The sequence below is a fragment of the Xylaria bambusicola genome, assembly GCF_022495145.1.
Source record: "Xylaria bambusicola strain CBS 139988 unplaced genomic scaffold F5B22scaffold_2, whole genome shotgun sequence".
Lineage (NCBI taxonomy): Eukaryota > Fungi > Ascomycota > Sordariomycetes > Xylariales > Xylariaceae > Xylaria > Xylaria bambusicola.
Window position 1 is genome coordinate 1713917 of NW_025953555.1, and position 17413 is coordinate 1731329.

Consider the following 17413-nt stretch of genomic DNA (forward strand, 5'->3'; position numbering starts at 1 on the left):
GCCTCGACGATACTACTAAATAAGTGTGTATGTGGCTTGCAGTTTATAGATTAGCGGATGCCTTGATAGTACTAGTCGGGGGTAACTTGTAACTAACTCATGGGTTAGGTAGGTAGTTACTCGGCTATCTATGACCCTACGTAATCAACAATATTATCGTACCTACAAATACCTAAGTAGGTATCTAGGTATCTGGTACCTAAGACACCCGAGGCAGAATGGGCGTCATGGATATGTACCTAGGTACCAGCTAGCCGCCTAGGTATTCCAATAGGAGAATGGCTGCCGCGCCGATTTGGATAACAATGCCGGGGTGGTCCCAGAGTTGGCCGAGGTCCAAACCAGGAAGCTAGCGGTTTCACAGGCTCACTCGGCCAAGTGCGTCTGCATCTCACTTTAACCTCCGAGTCGGCTGTCTCTCTTGCTTTCGAGCTCTCGTCATGGCATGAATAATGTCATCGCGCTTTCGTTGGCCGGTGTAGAAGAATACTTAGGGGTGTTTTGCCTTTACTTTGTATTGGCTTCCCCCAATTGTGCATCACGAACTGCTTTGTTGACTTGTTCTACTTATTGCCGTGCGAGTCGCATTTGTTCATGCCACGGTAGTGGTCTCTAGCTCGAACTTTGTCAATATAACGGTTAAATTTCTGGCATACGCCTCGCCGCCATCTCAATACCGACTGCTGTCATTGCGGATCTTCGCGCTGACTTGTGCAGCTACCTGTCTACCTTCAGCTTCTCGGCATACCTGTTCTACATATCTTTCTGGCAATAGAACTAACCAACAAACATGAGCGCTCAATCCAAGCCCGCGACGCTTCCACCATGGGGTGCTGCTGTAGCTGGCGCCACTGGTGCCGTCTTAGCGAACACGCTGGTATATCCCTTAGATATGTGAGTAGTCTGATACTCAAGCCACTTCATCGAGTATTTGTTCTCCTGTAGAAGCCTGCTAACCATCTGCAATACCTCATCAGAGTTAAAACTCGCCTCCAAGTCCAAATAAAACGAAAGCCAGGGGATGTACATCACGATTCCGAGCCACATTACACCTCAACATGGGACGCGATCACCAAGATGGTAGCTGAGGATGGCGTCAAGGGACTCTACACCGGGATTAATGGCGCGCTCATTGGAGTCGCCTCGACGAATTTTGCTTACTTTTACTGGTATTCTATCGTGCGCGGGATATACTTGAAGTCCAAGAAGGTTCCAACTCCGCCATCGACTGCTACCGAGTTGGTCTTAGGTGCTGTTGCCGGCGCCGTCGCCCAAGTTTTTACAATCCCTGTTGCTGTTGTGACGACACGGCAACAAACCCAGAGTAAGGCAGACAGGAAGGGGTTGAGAGAAACGGCTCGCGAAATCATCGAAGGCGAGGATGGCCCTTCTGGTCTATGGAGAGGCTTGAAGGCTAGCTTAGTTTTGGTAGTTAACCCTGCCATAACATACGGCGCATATGAGCGATTAAAGACCATCATATTCCCAGGAAAGAGTCGGTTAACACCGGGAGAAGCATTCTGTGAGTTCACAGGCTCTCATTAGAAGTCTCCACGCTGACTTTGCAACTTCAGTGCTTGGCGCCATGTCCAAAGCCCTAGCTACCATCGCGACTCAGCCCCTTATTGTGGCTAAGGTTGGCTTGCAGTCCAAGCCTCCACCACAGCGTCAGGGGAAGCCCTTCAAGGGGTTCATTGAGGTGATGCAGTTCATCGTCAAACACGAAGGACTTCTGGGACTCTTCAAGGGTATCGGTCCGCAGTTGCTAAAGGGACTCCTAGTGCAAGGTATTCTGATGATGACTAAAGAACGGTACGACTATTATCCTCTGGTAGTAAGCTCCTTCCACTGACAAAATCGCTGACAGAATGGAACTCGGTTTTATCCTATTGTTCCGGTATATTCGCAAGCTTCGGGCAGAGCAACTCGCCAAAGCAACTAAACTTGCTACTAAAGCCAAAGCTGCATTGCCAGTTACCACGAATTAGAAGCAGATAGAAGGCGTCTAAGATGTAGAATTGTATCTCATATGAACAGGCATACATCGGATTTTTGGCCTAGTAGAGTTCTGTGTAATGTATATCCGGATTACTAGGTGGAGGATTGTTTGTATAGACTTGCTGTTGTATGAGTTGTCTATATTGGTCCATGATTTATCCCGGATACAATTTACTGGACAAAGACAAGGATAAAGCATTCTCTATGACATTGCACATCAAGGACGAGAAGTGAATCAACAAATAACACGATTCGGGTCAGTTATCAACCCACAGACTAGTAAATACGTAATAAGTACTTAGAGTACCCACAGCTGGCACGCAGCTGTCATCAGTCACCCTAGCTCATTTTCCACTAAATATCCCCACCTGACACCTGAGAGCAATCTGGTTGGATCTTCCAGTTCGCTTATTTTTGCACCCACAATTGAGAATACTCCTTGCGTGGACGACCATTTGGCGGCTCTTCTCCATCAACTACACTGATTCCCGTGGCATTCTCCTTTTCCCAAAGTACATCAGTCCATAAACCGTTGCAATGGCGAGTATGTATTAACGAAGATTCGAATGCTGTTTTCATGCTAATTGTGCCCTACAGAATCCAAGAACTCGTCCCAGCACAACCAGTCGAAGAAGGCTCACCGTAACGGGTATGTCATCACCTAATTCCGAGACGAGAAGACGCGAAAACGGCACCTAAGTTTTCGATTATCCCACGGAATTATGGCGGCTTTGAATAGATTCAACTAACACGCTCGACTCGTAGTATCAAGAAGCCTAAGACCAACCGATACCCATCATTGAAGGGTACCGACCCCAAGTTCCGACGCAACCACAGATATGCCCTACACGGAACAATGCGCGCCCTGGTACATCAACCATTCTCATTCCTCCTTTGTAATCGAAGCGTGTAATGGTTGGCTAACGATGGTACAGAAAGAGAAGGCGGAAGGCAAGCGTGAAACGGTTTAAACGGATTCCTACTAGACAGTATTTGGGGTTACGATGCTGTGGGTGGAAAACAGGGCACTTACGGAAAACGTGCGGACATGATCATGGCGTCAACGGTCTTGCATTTGTCTATGGAGAATACGAACGAATGAGTAGCCAAAGAATGAAGCTACCGTCGCGCGCACCAGTCTTGCGGGTGATTTGTGATCGACGCTCCTCGCCCTCTCCACTGGGTTGTTGCCCCTTGATCGGGTTTCTACCATCCCCTATTTTGCATGTGTAACACTTTCACAAAACGGCATTAGTGTGTACAGCTTTGGACTTATTCCATGTCCATTTGCTGAAGGATTTCTTCTCGTGCCAAGAGTAAAATGAGCCCGTCTATTACCAAACACCTGTGCTTCCTTTTCCTCCAAGGCGAGGGTGCATGGAGACTGGGCTACATCCAACCTTGATATTGCCAGTTTCATAGGGATTGTGTATTGAACCTACGTTTCTGTCATAGCCACTTGAATTCATGTCACCTTGAAGTCCATCTTCCACGTACTGTGCAGGTGGCCTACTGTTATGTCAGCTTATGTCGTCAGCGCAAAAGGCGAGAGAGAGTCACGCTACATTGGTAGGACTATTCAATACCTAATTGGTAGGTCACCATAATTCATAGTAATGGGGATGTTCCTAGGGAATATACCGGCGAACGGGAACGGATAAGCCGAATGATTAGTCAGAAAGATCAAATGATTTATTGTGCTGTCTATGTTTCACTTAAGGCGTGTTTCAAGCCTAAGAGGATTATCGGATACCATTGTGTATCAGGTATTGATGTAAAGATTGCCTTCAATCAAACTCACGGTCGGTCTGGGGGGGCAGGAATATGCCGCAAAATGTCAATATCTCCAATTTATAGAAGGTCATTGTTTTCCCGCGACATGTAGCATGGTATCTGACCAAATATCTATCACATCTAGTATTGTGAGCAGATGATTGATATTGACATATCAATACTAATTGTACACATACCTAGTCCAGGGCCTCCGACTCAGGTTTGCGTCTTAAGGCATTACCTACATTCTGCCTGTAGGCCCTATTGTAGGAACGTGAACTGGAGCTTGCCATCTCCGAGCCTGGCTGAACGTCACCACCAGAGCCGTTGTTTGAAAAGTCCGCTAGCGGGCACTGCTCAAGTGCAGTTTCAAAATCAATCCACCCCCACTCGCAACATGGGATAAATTTGGACGTTGCTTACCTACTACCTACCACGTATTCCTGCGCCGGGCAGTGCTCTGCCTTGGGCATACCTCGAGCGAATGTACTTGCACATGTAAGGACATGTATCAGCACGTGCCTAGACGCGGTGCTGCTAGGCGCCTCCCCCCCAGATTCGATCGATACGCATGTACCTAGGATCGATCTGTGCGCGGTGGCCAGGTTGCACCTACACCTACTACTGTATGTACAGTAGTACAATTTGTACACGCAACCTTTCAGCCCCCTCAGCTATAATTATCACTGACCGCTGAGGGGGGATTGTTGGCGAATGGTACTATGAACTTTACTACCAGGCTCACCAGGCTACTTGGAAGGCGACAATTGCTTTCAAGTTTCCATACGGAGAGTCTGCAGATATGAGAATCTATTGGATGGTTGACTCTAGCTGATGGAACTCGCCAAGGTTCTGGGTGCACTAATTTAGATACCACATTACATGTAAGTATATGTATAGGGGTGCGCTCGGTCGGCTGGATCGACGCCCAAGTACCTAGAAACCCTCACTGTCAGTTGAGAATTCATACCTACTTATACTTTTGGCTTTAGGCATCACACTTGAATTTCCACCTTGGGTAAACTTGCGGATTCTTTTACGGATACCAAGTTAGTTATCGGTGGGTATCTACACTACTTATACTACGTAGTAAGTAAGTACCGTCGCTTGGCCAGGATTGCTGGGTACCTAGACTGGTGGATGTACTGCGTACCTAGGGTAGGGTCTTTGTTCAGGTCGGGAGACAGATCCCTTGCCGAAAAGTGATAGTAAGGGACCTGGTACCCTCGCTACCTACATACACTAAGCCGGCACCTACGGTACCTACTGGTAAGTGCATCGGGTACCTTAGCACCTGCTTACCAGGCGAGCAGGTTAGGCCGTCTCTTCCCCCGAGCCCCCCTAAGGTTCGCCTAAGGTTACCTGTAAACTTGCTTAGCCAAGTACTAGGCTGCGGTTAGTGGTTGTTGGCCCTTTATGCTCACTCGAGGATTTCCCAACGCATCCTTTATCTAATCCTCCATCCACCAGCTAGCCTGCGCTGCCGCCCTACCTCAACCTTCCTCTTCTTCCCACCCGCCCAGGCCACCGGTCTGTCCACATTCACTTTCCACTTCCCTCCTCCTTCTTCGACGACGTGCTCTCTCCGCTGCTCCACTCGTCGTTTGGCAACTTACCTGCCGCCGCGGTTTGGCACCGAATCGGAACGGACTGGTCTGTCGAGCCTTATTTTTGGGTAAGTACAGTCATCGCGAATCATCTATACTAGCAAACATCTCTCCGTGCATTTCCTTGTTGTCTCCAGCTCAGCTCGGTAGCAACAAGACAAGATACGTGTATTGAGCCTGCGTCTTGTTGTTTGGCGAAGACCCGGGGCTCCCGTGGCCCCGTGTGTAACATCTAAGGCAGCATTTTGTCCTTGCTTTGTTGCTGAAGAGAATAGCTTGCTACAAATCTGTCTGACACTGGCCCCTCCCCTCGCTTCTTCACCTCCACGGCCCTGGCATATCACACTCGAACTTTGACCAACTCCTATTTCCTCATCATGTCTCACTCCATGTTCAAAGAAATTATCGATGTGCCACCCCACTTGGAATGACATGGGTCAGGCCTCGAGAGGAAACTGTTTCGAGTCTTTTGCTAACATTTCTTGGGTATCAGCTACCACTTATCTAATCTCTCGTCAATAACGATAATATCTCCATTTCAGCCTGCTTCCTCTTCTCGACAACTCCTTTGAGGTCAGCAGGTCACTGCAGGAGTTCTCGAGATAATCTCTTCCGCCGTTTTTCGCGTTCTACTCGAAGTGCTTTTTGTCTAGCAATCGCCAACCAATCCTGTCTCCTTATTGGGGCAGCGCCTCTACTGACTAGATTATACTGTTCTCCCTTGACGTAGTCGCACATAGGCGCTACAATCTTCAACTTACATATCTCAGCAACGGACTTGCTAGCGCAATTTGCCAGTATCAGGGTCATCTCATTGAGCGCATTTCGACACCGAGGTATTCAAAGTCGTCTTCAGTAGTAAACACGTACTGCTGTATACATTGCTCTGGGCCATACACCTCAGTATCGTAGTGTTTGTCTCTCAGTCTCCATCTGCAGGGATAGAAACAAGGCACGCCTTCTCACTCGAGAATATCCCGCTCACTACTCGCCATAGAAGGTTTTGATCCAAGACTGCCTTCTTTCAACATGAATCGTAACAGCACCCCGGAAGCCACCACGGCGTCTTCACTTCGCCCACCCGCATCTCGGGCTGTCGGGGCTGGATCCAACCTGCGTGCCTCTGCCGACATGGCCGCAATCACTGGATCTTCAGCCGCAAGCCGCATACGTCCGTCTTCCGACTTCTATGGTCAGCAGGGTCAGAACCAGGGAAATGTGGATGGTGACTCGCCGCAAGACATGATGACCCAGCAATGGATTGCCGATATCGATCAATATGAAACAACGTTAGAGGAGATGGCTGCAGCCACGCTGGATCAAGACTTCAAAGATGAGCTCAGTGCCATAGAACAGTGGTTTCGAGTTCTCTCGGAAGCAGAGAGGACTGCTGCCCTCTATGCGCTGTTACAACAAACCACGCAGGTACAGGTCCGCTTTTTCATTCAAGTGCTTCAACAGATGGGCAAGAATCATCCCATGTCGGGAGTCCTATCGCCTGCTAATTTCGATAAAGGTAAGGCTCAAAATCACGCCCGGAAGAATGTCACTTCATTGAGCTAACAGGTTACCAATAGATCCTATGTCGAATCGGTTGAGTGATGCTATGAATAAGTTGAGCGTCAGCTCTGCACGCAATTCTCTCTCTCAACCACAGCCCTCTAACAAGAGACATTCGGCTCTCGATCAGTCTGCAATAAATTCTATGTTTCCTGATGCCGCTGCTGCCATTGCGACTGAAAAGGCTCGTTTTACGCAGCAGACTGGAAACCAGCCCCCATCGAATCGGAACAGCGCTGCCATCGATCCTCGCAGCTCTCTCGCTGCACCCACCATTTCTGCCCCTTCTGAAGGGATTGATCCAAATGCGCAAAATCCTAACTCCCCATGGGGTAACACCCATGATCAAGGAGCTTCACGTCCCAAATCCTCGTCCTCTGGACAACCACCTATGGGGCAGTTCGTGCAACCGCCCCCATCTGCGGGTTTGAGGTCGCCCCGTCCTCAACTTGGTGCCAATTCCAACATTCAAAGCACAACGCTCAATGCACCTGACAAGTCAGCTTCGGACTTGCCCATGCTTTCTCCGTACACTGCCGGCGGGAATTGGGCATCGATGGTGAGCACACCTATGAACCCGACTTTTAGCCCGGGTAACGCGCCCCATCAAGCCGACATGGTTGCAAATGCCACAGCGATGAAGCTAGCAGCTTTGTCTACTGTTAACAATCGCTTTGCTCTTGACGACGTACGTAAATATCGCCGGGCGCGATCTAATGATGGAAATGGACAAAATCCGGGTGGCGTATCTGCTGGTCCTCAGGTACCCAATTTACCCGGAACGAATTTCATAATGGTTGACGAGCGTGGACAGGTGCTAAGCAGGGATCAGGTTTTGGCCCTGCAGAATCAACAGGTTATGGGTGGCTTTGGCGCTCACCGATCTCGCCCCAACTCGCCCGGTATTGCCCTCCAGCCAGCCAGTTTTGCTCAGCAGATGCCGTTTGCCTCACCTCAGAATAATGGATTTCTAAGTGCCTTCGACAACCAGAATCCACTCTTGGGCGGTGGATTTCCTGGGTTGAGCATGCCGCAACTTGGCGTAGGTGTCCCCGAGGGATATCTGTCAGATCACTCTGATATGAATCGTGGGCGGTCGCCTCGAGGTCGCAGAGGCACCTCGAAGCCGCCTGAGGACCCTACCGATCCAACTCTGCTTCAAGATATCCCTGCATGGCTGCGAAGTCTCCGTCTTCATAAGTACACTGATAATTTGAAAGACATGAAATGGACAGACCTGGTCGAGCTTGATGACGCGGCCTTGGAGAAACGAGGTGTCAACGCCTTGGGAGCGCGTAGAAAGATGCTGAAGGTGTTTGAACAAGTAAAAGGTAGGCAGGATACCTGATTCTTCTACCATGTCTGCATCTAGCGCTGACTCTGATATAGAAGCAAAGGCAGAGGGTAAGCTCATGGCTTAAGCCCTACCTATATTGTGCCACCCCCGCAGGCGGCACTGGTTGTTTTCTCGCAGACTGATATCACACATCGTCCAAGTTGGCTAGACCAATTCACTACGTTGTAGTTCAATATGTAGAGTCAGTTATCCTGTGTATCATATGCTGCATCGTGCTCAGCATGATACACGAAGAGAGGTTTTGGAAATGGGACTGGTGTTTTTATATCATATCATATATACCAAATGATAGGTAGAAGGGAAAATGGTGTTTGTTATTACAAGGCTTGTATCCATGACGTCTATGATAAGTAGCAAAGCTCTACTCTATACTACCTACATAATGGAGAGAAAGTAGTGTTGAAATACGTAGCACTACTCCAAACAGAGTCATTAACATGATACCGGTAGTAAACTTAAAAAGTCAACCTGATTTGGACCAATCTATTCTCTAATGGCATTTGCTCTTATTCACATAGGTATTACCTAATGGATAAACCCCCACTCTAAGTACCTAGGTACCAAGGTACTGAGACACCTTAGTCCAAATCTTGATATCGGAATACGGAGTACTTGATCTGCTTTTGTGTATCTGCAAAACAGAACCTGGAAAGTTACACGTGCTCTATTTCGAATTTACAACTGTGATACGACTACGGGCGAGTTCTAGCATTCGCCAGACTGACTTCATTCAACCTTGAATGTATGTAGGCGCAACGCATCGGGTCGGGGCTTGGCAGTTCGCTCTAATAAGGCTCCTCTGAAGCCATATGCTATTTGTCCAAGATGCATGGTGCTGGCGACCTGACAGTATCGAAACTTAAGCTGTATTAGCCGGAGAACACTTCAGCTGTCAAAATGAGTCGTCCGACATCATTAACGTCTGAAGCCTTGCAGGCACTTTACAAGGGAGGCCTTATAGAACAGCCGTCGCTCCACGCGCCCCAAGCCCAGTCAGACAAGGCCGACGACAACACCGATCAACCCACCCAGCTTGACCTTGACCGGAGCCCACAACACGCAGGTCTGAGTGGCACAGACGTATCAGGTCAATCATCCTTCGCACAGACACAGTTCTCACCTTATCAAGATGGTGACCACCCACAGCCTATTTCTCGATCATCACGAGCATCACCGCCGCCAAGTTACCTTGTTGATCCACGCATCCTTGCTGATGATGCCTATCATGGAAGAGCAACAGTACCGCGAGATAGCCTCACTTCAATCTTGCCAAAACCAACTTCTACCGGCGGATTGCAGGGCAGCTTCCCAGCCAGAGCCCGGAATTCTCAACCCGATATTTTGCAGAAAAGGTCTCCCGAAGATGATCTGATTGACCCCAGACTATCCAAAGCGCCAAAACATGGATATAATAGCTTCCCTAGCGTAGAGGTGCCCGCAGAACAACAGCGCCAACCTGTGCCCAATGTAACATCAGGTGACCCAACGTATATATATCCAGCTCCTTCCAACTCAACGTTGGTGCAAGATTACAACGTCACATCACACATAGACGTCGATCACAGCCTGATAGACTCCGCCACTGATGCACTTCTAGAGCGGCAAATGGACCTGAGGGATGGCTCGGAAGAAGAGAGCGAATCAGACTATAGACGGAGAACACAACGCGGCCGCCGCGGCCGTAGAGGTGGTCGGGGCGGCCGCACCCGTGGCGCCAAAAGGGGCCCCAGAAAAGCTGCCGAGCCCACTGGTGATGTGAAGTATCGCATCAATAAGGCGTCGGAGGCGTACGTTAGTGGCCAGCTTGACGAGGCCATTAAGTTCGTGGAAGAAGCTATACGTATCAATGCTGAGACCTATCGAGCATGGACGCTCCTAGCCACATGCCTTGAGGAGAAAGGCGACCCAAAGGGCAGTTTTACGGCCAGGGTCTTTTCTTGTCACCTTCAGCCTAAAAATGTAGAAGGCTGGCTTCACTGTGCCGATCTTGGTATTGCGCTTCGGGATGAGCTTCCGGATGATGCAGCTCATTTTCTCGAACAGGCATCAATTTGCTACTCAGCTGCGCTGAGAGCGGATATCAGCAATCAACGAGCCCGACATAGCAGGGCTGCTATTTCTTTTGAGAGAGGTCAGATTCGTACCGCAGCCAAAGATTATCTATACCTTCTTGAGCATGGTGGCGAGTATGATGTGCATGCTCTCCGGTCATATGCTGAGATGACTATCATCCTAGCAAGCACGAGGAAGCGCAGTTTCTATAAGCCAGAGAGTGCTATAAACTGGTACCGTCGCGCTTTTGACCATTTCCAGGCCAATGTCATCGATGAACAGCTTCAGCCCCTTGAATGGCAGGACATCAACATCTTCGTTGGATTGCTCGCCTACATTGAGCATACCAAAGAAGCCTTATTTCAACTTAAATCGCTAGCGAGATGGCTGCTAGGCCGCTCCAACGAAAACTTTTGGGATGACTGGCAGGACGATGATCGAGAGTGGGACGTTGATAATGTGCGTCGAACAGAGTTCCAAAATTTTGAGCCTAGAAAATACCCAGAATCCTCATACGGTAGCGGTCTTCCATTGGACTTACGAACAAAATTAGGGGTCTATCGTCTGAAGCTGGGGGATCTAGACGAAGCTCAAGTAAGTTTGACATTTTATAATATAGATATCTTCGTTGTCTAATCAGCGTTAGCGTCACATCGATCATGTTGACCCCGAAGGCACTCATGGGCGTCACGTACTATCAAATGAGCCACATCTGCTTGCAGAAATCGGCACCGCTCTATATGATTCGGACCTCCGGGCCATGACACTCCGCTTCTTTGAGCCGCTCTTGAGTATCCCTGATGTCCTAGATTCCGCTGCTCTTCTTGCTGCAGGACGCTGTTACCTCGACGCTGGTGACAAGCGACAGGCAGAAGAGTGCTTTGGTGCAGCTATTGACGTAGACGAATCGAATGACGAAGCCGCAATCGATGCACGTTATGAACTGGCAAAGATGTATGAGGCTGCAAGAGAGGAGCAAGAAGCTTATATCCTTGTAAACGAAGCCATTCGATTGCAACAAGCACATGACGAGGCTGAGGTCGAGGACGACGAAGAAGACATGGATGAGTACCAAGGCAGTGATGACGATGCTCGAAACAGGTCTGGTGCGGCTAGAAAAGTGCGACCGAGAAATAAAAATGCTTCCCGTCGGGTGAAGCCAAGAGCACCTAAATCAGTGACCTTTGATAAGGATGGAAACGAGATTCGCCGGCCACGCCCACGACGTAAGCTTTTTGGACGAAGTGAAGAAGTCAGCCTAGAAGAAAAACGTAGGGCCGAGGAATTAGCCACTGCATGGAGAACTGTTCATGGTGTCCGGGAAACCACTGACAACGATAAGAGGATTGGTCCTCCAGATGCTTTCATGCGAGCAGCTAAAGAACTTGTTGACGACTTCAGGTCATGTAAGGGGTTCTACTCGTGGGAGAAATATCTTGTCCACCTTGGAATCAATGAGGACAAGCAAGTATACGTCTCTCGTAATCGTAATCTTATTGAGATGAAGGAGAGATTATCACACAGTAGGACACATCTACAATTCACTATTCTGGGATTAGACTAATTACGTACAGATTTGAACCCGTTTGAGCCACATACTGAGCGTCAGCTTGGAGAGCGGACTGCTGTCAGTTATAGAGGTGTATCTTTCAGCGACTGGCTGGAACTGTTCCTGGAATACGCCGTTGGCCTCGCTCACAATGAGAAATTCCAAGAGTCTTATCAGGTGTGCGAATCTGCTCGCGATGCTGAAGTTTTCGCCAAAAATAGAGATGATATGTTTCTTATCCATGTTACTTGGGCTGGTAAGGCGCTCGCTTCCTTTGACGATATTATTGATGCATTATAACTGACATGTTATCAAGCTTGCGCATTACGTGCGCGAGACGAGGAGACGTGCGTGGCCGCTGCTCGGTTTCTCATGAGAGACAGACAGTTCGACTCGGATCCTTTTCGTATGTTCGCTGCGTTGTGTAGACTCTGCCCATCCCCAGCTTCGTGGTATGCCTCTGGTCCAGTGCAGAAATATATGCTCCGACAAATCAAGCTCATGGACCGAGCACTTGTATCTGGAGGAGGTGAGGATAGCGACGAAGAAGATACCAAAGCCAATGGCGGCAGAGTCTATCCTTCTAAAGAATTAGATATTACTCTGCTCGTGCTTTACGGGCATATCTTGTTTGTATCGAATAGCTTTACATACGCTTTGAGTGAGTCTTCCCAGCCATGCCCATTGGAGATTCAGCCTTCTTTTATTACCATTGCCCCTGCACATACATCCTAATCCAGCTTTAGATTACTTCCTTCGGGCGTATAGCATAGATCCCACGAACCAGATGGTCCTTCTCAGTGTCGGCCAGTGCTACATCCACTATGCACTCAAGCGGCAGTCCGAGAACCGCCAATACCTTCTGGTCCAGGGATTCGTGTTCCTCCACCGCTACTACGACCTCAAGGTCTCCTCCGCCGACGCTGCCCAGCGCCAGGAGGCGCACTACAACATGGCCCGTAGCTACCATGCCATCGGCATCCCTCACCTGGCCGCCCAGTTCTACCAGCGCGTGCTGCGCGACATACCGGACGACTCGGAGCCTAGTGTGCTCGGAATCAGCGACCTCTCGAAGGAAGCCGCGTATAATCTACAGCAGATATGCTGGGCAGGAGGCGATCTGCATGCCGTCAAGTGTTTGGGTGAGCGATACTTGACTTTATGAGATTATTCATGCATCCGCCCATGTGATCTGCGCGTCGATGAACAGAAACAGATGTGGAGGGGTGACTCATACTCATTGATCAGATGGTGGTAGGCTTCAATGTACCCATTCCACGCATCAATTACTGCATCCTAAGGTTCGTAGATTTGGATTCCTCAAGGAAACTTTAGCGATCAGCCCCTCAGACTCATGTCCGCGCCTTTGTACATTGTTTTCATGAATGGAGTGAACTGCATCAGATCATCAATCCAATTTATATATTTTCACCTCATCGTTTTGAACTCAGTCCAGTCAGTTAGAATACTCGACTTCGCGACCAAGAGTTCATAGGCGGCCTCATGGCCGAGATATAGCGTTCCTCTATCGAGCACTTTTCAAACCTTTTCAGGCTTATTCCGCACCCCCGTCAGCCTTGGTTCGATGATACCTGGAGAACTCGCTTGCTATTTCGGGAAAAGGTATGTTTTACTACTCGCATCATGGCATGGAGCAAATTTATAGCTCATATTGTGTAATGACGGAATTCTCGATATTTGTCGAGCTCTACCATCTATCTCAAGCTCTAAACAGTTCGAAGAGGATCTCGGGGTAATACCCCAAGGACGTACTCTTTCTTGAGAATAAACGTAGTCACAGGATGCTCTTTAGGAAATCTTACATTCAAACACAATATATCGCTAAAGATCAATATCTCAGATCTCACTAGGTACTCACGCCTAAGTATCTAGTCTAACTCTCTATCTAAAGAACAATACATACGCAGTAGTTTTGAGACGATATATATCGCTATTCCTTTAGTAACAAAAGCTAGTGCTCTGAAAAAACGCTACTCATGCTCACTAATCTGAACTATACAATATATCGGCGCCACTACGTAGACACGAAAGGCAGTATATGTTCTGTGAAGGCAATATGTGTAGACTGAGGGGGTATAATACTAAATCAAAAAGTCGCCTTGCAAGTTACGCTCCATGTGACCCAGCTACTATCTTGATCTATGCTCTTCCTCTTCAAGTTCGCGCACGTATTTCACAAACCGCTTCTTGTGTGTCTGAATAGCTGTTAGATAGGAGTCATACAATGGTCAAAGGGTTAAGCTCACCATGCCAGCGTACCGCCCGTTTTTCAGTACGCAAATATATCGAAGACCGAGCTTGGCAAAACACTCATGAACCAACTCTAGTGGGGATTTGATGTCTAATGCTACTGGGGCTGGATCAATGTATTGTGTAAAATCGGTGGGGTCTGGACTGTCGTCGTCGTCCTCGTCTATGTTCGGAATGTGTACCATCAAACAGAGACTCGAGCTCTCGTCATTCAGGTTATCCAGAGCATATTCCAGGTCTGGGGCTGGAATTAGTCCAACCAGCACATCATCTCTAATAATCGGAAGCCCCCCATCGAGCTCTCCCGCCTTGTGGAGTACTTCTAACTTGGCCCTTAGGCTCGTGGCCGGTACAAGGGGTGAGTTGGTAATATCGATGACTCGCTCACGACGAACTCGAGGCACAATATCCGCGAGTTCGCCCGTGAAGATAGGTTTGTGCTTGTTGTCTAGGTAAGGGTATGAGTTCATCATAGTCAAGAGATCGTAAATGCTTAATGGCTCTAAGGCATCAGCCGTCCATTTTGCGACCAAGATTGCCAAGGAGAAAGGTAGTACATAGTCAAGGCTGCCAGTGAGTTCGAACAAAATGACTGCGAGAGTAACTGAGAGCCGTGTTACACCGCACATCGTCGAGCCGGCGGCAATAAGAGCGTAAACTCCAGGCTGAACACAAGTAGACTGTTGTATCAGTGGGCATGTTCCCCATATCGCCCAATGTGGAAATCGAAGGACAACCCATTGGACAAGATGGCCAATGATGCGGCCCATCAGGCCGCCCACCACCATGGAAGGAACGTATATTCCGGCAGGGACTTTGATACCAAAAGTGATGATGGTCAGAAATCCCTTAATGACGAACGCCGCGAGGAGCATCAGAATTACACCGGGTATGTCATCAATGCTCGACACGCAGAGCCCCAGCTCGTCATCCAGCTCATCGTTCTCGCAAGGAGCGGCTAGATTGAGTAGAAGCTTCGCAACGGGCAACTTAGTGAGGACATTCCAATAACTAATCAGTCCGGTGACCAAAGCCACAAGAATGACCTCGACGAGCGGATATCTTTTGATTACGTTGATCTTTCGAAAGCTCAACGCCCAGCGACGGGACGCCTTGATGAAGAAGGCTCCAGCCGCACCGCCCAGTATTCCCACGAGAATGAAGCCGGCTAGTTCGAACCACTCCCAATCAATCTTATACCGAACCTCGAACAAGACAATTTTATCGGTACCATAGGGATTGAGAAACTTTAGAGACAAGGCTGCGACAATACAGCAAAAGAAGGTTCGAAATAAAGTCTTGGCAGGGAAGAAATAGGCGACTTCCTCCAACCCGAAAAGGACGCCACCGATAGGAGCGCCAAACGCGACGACCACACCTGCTGCCGCTGCTGCTGAGAGAACCTCTCGCCTCTTCGCATCGTTTTGATCGTATTTATTGAACAAACGACAACTGATATTGCCGATACATGTGGCAATGTGCACGTAAGGGCCTTCCTTTCCAAGACTGAGGCCCGAGGCAACGCTTATGATGAGGCCGACCGATTTGATAATGAGCGTCTTAAGCCCAAGGAATCCGTGAAGTACGAAACCGCTGAGAATAACACGAACTTCGGCAACCCCGCTGCCTGCTGCTGAGTAGTAGACCATCGGGGGATGTAGCGACTCATCTTGCGGAGGCGTCTGTGTCGGGCTCACAGAGCCACTTTCACCCTCGTTATCAAGATCCATGGGCATTTGCGAATGCTCTGCAGCTAGATTCTCGTCAAGAGTTGACATCCTGTAAGCGGACGGTACAATCGTCTTGGTGGTTAAAGTCAAGAGACAGGCCACGCCGGAGAAAACCACAACAGCAACGACGTAAACAATGAATTGAGTCCACTTATCCCCAACAGGGTTGCCGTCCAGTACTTCCGACCAAGACACCCAGTCCGTACAAAGTCCATGGGGGCAGCATCGCTAAGATGACACGTACTTAGTACCATAGTCACAAAAAAAAGAGATGATACTTGAAGAGACAAGCTTACCTTTTCTCGGAGGTACCACGCCCTTGCACAATAACCGTCCTTAAAATCGAATATTGTTCCCTCAGCCACGTTAACACAATAGGCTAGCAAGGCCACTAAGACGCCGACAACAGCACTGAGTATCCAGCCTTGAGCGCCGTCGAACAAGACAATGAGCCGACCCCACCAATCTTTGCGGTTTCGCAGTTGTTTCATGCGGTGGGCGTCGGCGATGCCATCGTGAACCCAGTCGGTACAGGTGAACTGGTCGTACCAGATACGTTCATCTGGGGCGATGGAGAATTTGGACTCGGTCATGGGATCCTGGCGGTCTGTGAGAGCCTGTACTAGCCGCTGGCTCCAGGATTCATTCCGGCCATGGTGTCTGGTAGAGCCGTAGTATGAAGTGTCTATAAGAGACGTCAGAAGTTTAGGTCGAGGTATAAGTGAGGGTGAAAGGGGAGGACTTGTAGAGAACGGACTGTGGTAGCTATGGTTTCGCGAAAGGTGGGCTGGGCGGTTAGGGGTGTCGGTAGAGCCCGGTATGCGTATGCGAGAGCGCGAAGAGCGAAGGAGCGAGGTGTTCTCGTCAGGAGGATCGGACATGCTGTTGCGTCTCGATTTTCTCTGGTGCTTTCGACGGGGATTTTGGGACGGAGGGGTAGGGAGACGAGAGTCCCTCGAGGGCGGGTAGTCCCCTGGGCCGCTGTCGGCCATATCGGAGACTGTGAATTCGGGAATAGGCGATCGATGTGTGTTATCGTAGCATCAGGGTTGGAGCACACCGGGGGATAGAGAGTATGGAATGCACGCATAGGGGGGAGTTCACGCCATCAGGTTCGCTTCCTATAAGTGGGAGATGCAGGCTGCGGTAGAAGGAGGGTCTGCCTTTGCTCCTCGACGCTCGTCGATCGACGTTGAACGAGACCGAAACCCGGCCCCATCAAACACCGGCACACTACACTACAACGGGGCGCGCGTGGAGACAACCTCATACAAAGGTAGGTAGGTAGGTAAGTAAGTAGACAAGTCAAGTCTGGAGAGGTCCCGCTTTGTGCCTTGCCCCAACCTCGCCAACTCCCAACTACCGGCCCTGAATCAGGTCTTCCGGCATGGGGACATGGCAACAGATCTGACAAAAGTGTAGATGTATAGATAGAGAATGAGATGGATCCAGGATACCCTCCTTCCTTCGCAACGTCGTTTTGAGCCTTCTGAGGGGGGGGGCGGGGGGGGGGGGG

The 17413-nt window shown here is 49.3% G+C and overlaps 5 protein-coding genes across 5 annotated transcripts; 4 read left to right on the plus strand and 1 right to left on the minus strand.

Moving 5' to 3' along the window:
- The first annotated feature begins 327 nt into the window (after nt 1–327).
- On the plus strand, nt 328–2336 carry F5B22DRAFT_586664 (mitochondrial carrier). Its single transcript, XM_047973563.1, has 4 exons — nt 328–894; nt 978–1522; nt 1575–1812; nt 1868–2336. Exons 1-4 carry the CDS (start codon nt 791–793, stop codon nt 1986–1988), a joined length of 1008 nt encoding a protein of 335 aa, XP_047835971.1. The 5' UTR covers nt 328–790; the 3' UTR covers nt 1989–2336.
- Nucleotides 2337–2341: 5 nt separating this feature from the next.
- Nucleotides 2342–3092, plus strand: F5B22DRAFT_168089 (ribosomal L29e family protein). Its single transcript, XM_047969306.1, has 4 exons — nt 2342–2542; nt 2596–2647; nt 2764–2866; nt 2934–3092. Exons 1-4 carry the CDS (start codon nt 2536–2538, stop codon nt 2967–2969), a joined length of 198 nt encoding a protein of 65 aa, XP_047835972.1. The 5' UTR covers nt 2342–2535; the 3' UTR covers nt 2970–3092.
- A 3018-nt stretch (nt 3093–6110) lies between these two features.
- On the plus strand, nt 6111–8879 carry F5B22DRAFT_168220 (protein VTS1). The gene is made up of 2 exons (XM_047969308.1): nt 6111–6894; nt 6956–8879. Exons 1-2 carry the CDS (start codon nt 6408–6410, stop codon nt 8284–8286), a joined length of 1818 nt encoding a protein of 605 aa, XP_047835973.1. The 5' UTR covers nt 6111–6407; the 3' UTR covers nt 8287–8879.
- A 26-nt stretch (nt 8880–8905) lies between these two features.
- Nucleotides 8906–13603, plus strand: F5B22DRAFT_168251 (uncharacterized protein). The gene is made up of 5 exons (XM_047969309.1): nt 8906–10941; nt 10994–11870; nt 11922–12152; nt 12213–12557; nt 12643–13603. The coding sequence occupies exons 1-5, from the start codon at nt 9193–9195 to the stop codon at nt 13059–13061; spliced, it is 3621 nt and encodes a 1206-aa protein (XP_047835974.1). The 5' UTR covers nt 8906–9192; the 3' UTR covers nt 13062–13603.
- Nucleotides 13604–14046: 443 nt separating this feature from the next.
- F5B22DRAFT_641754 (chloride channel) lies at nt 14047–16889 on the minus strand (the record flags this gene model as incomplete). The annotated part of the gene is made up of 3 exons (XM_047978029.1): nt 14047–14112; nt 14164–16125; nt 16194–16889. The coding sequence occupies 3 exons, from the start codon at nt 16887–16889 to the stop codon at nt 14047–14049; spliced, it is 2724 nt and encodes a 907-aa protein (XP_047835975.1).
- Nucleotides 16890–17413: the final 524 nt, after the last annotated feature.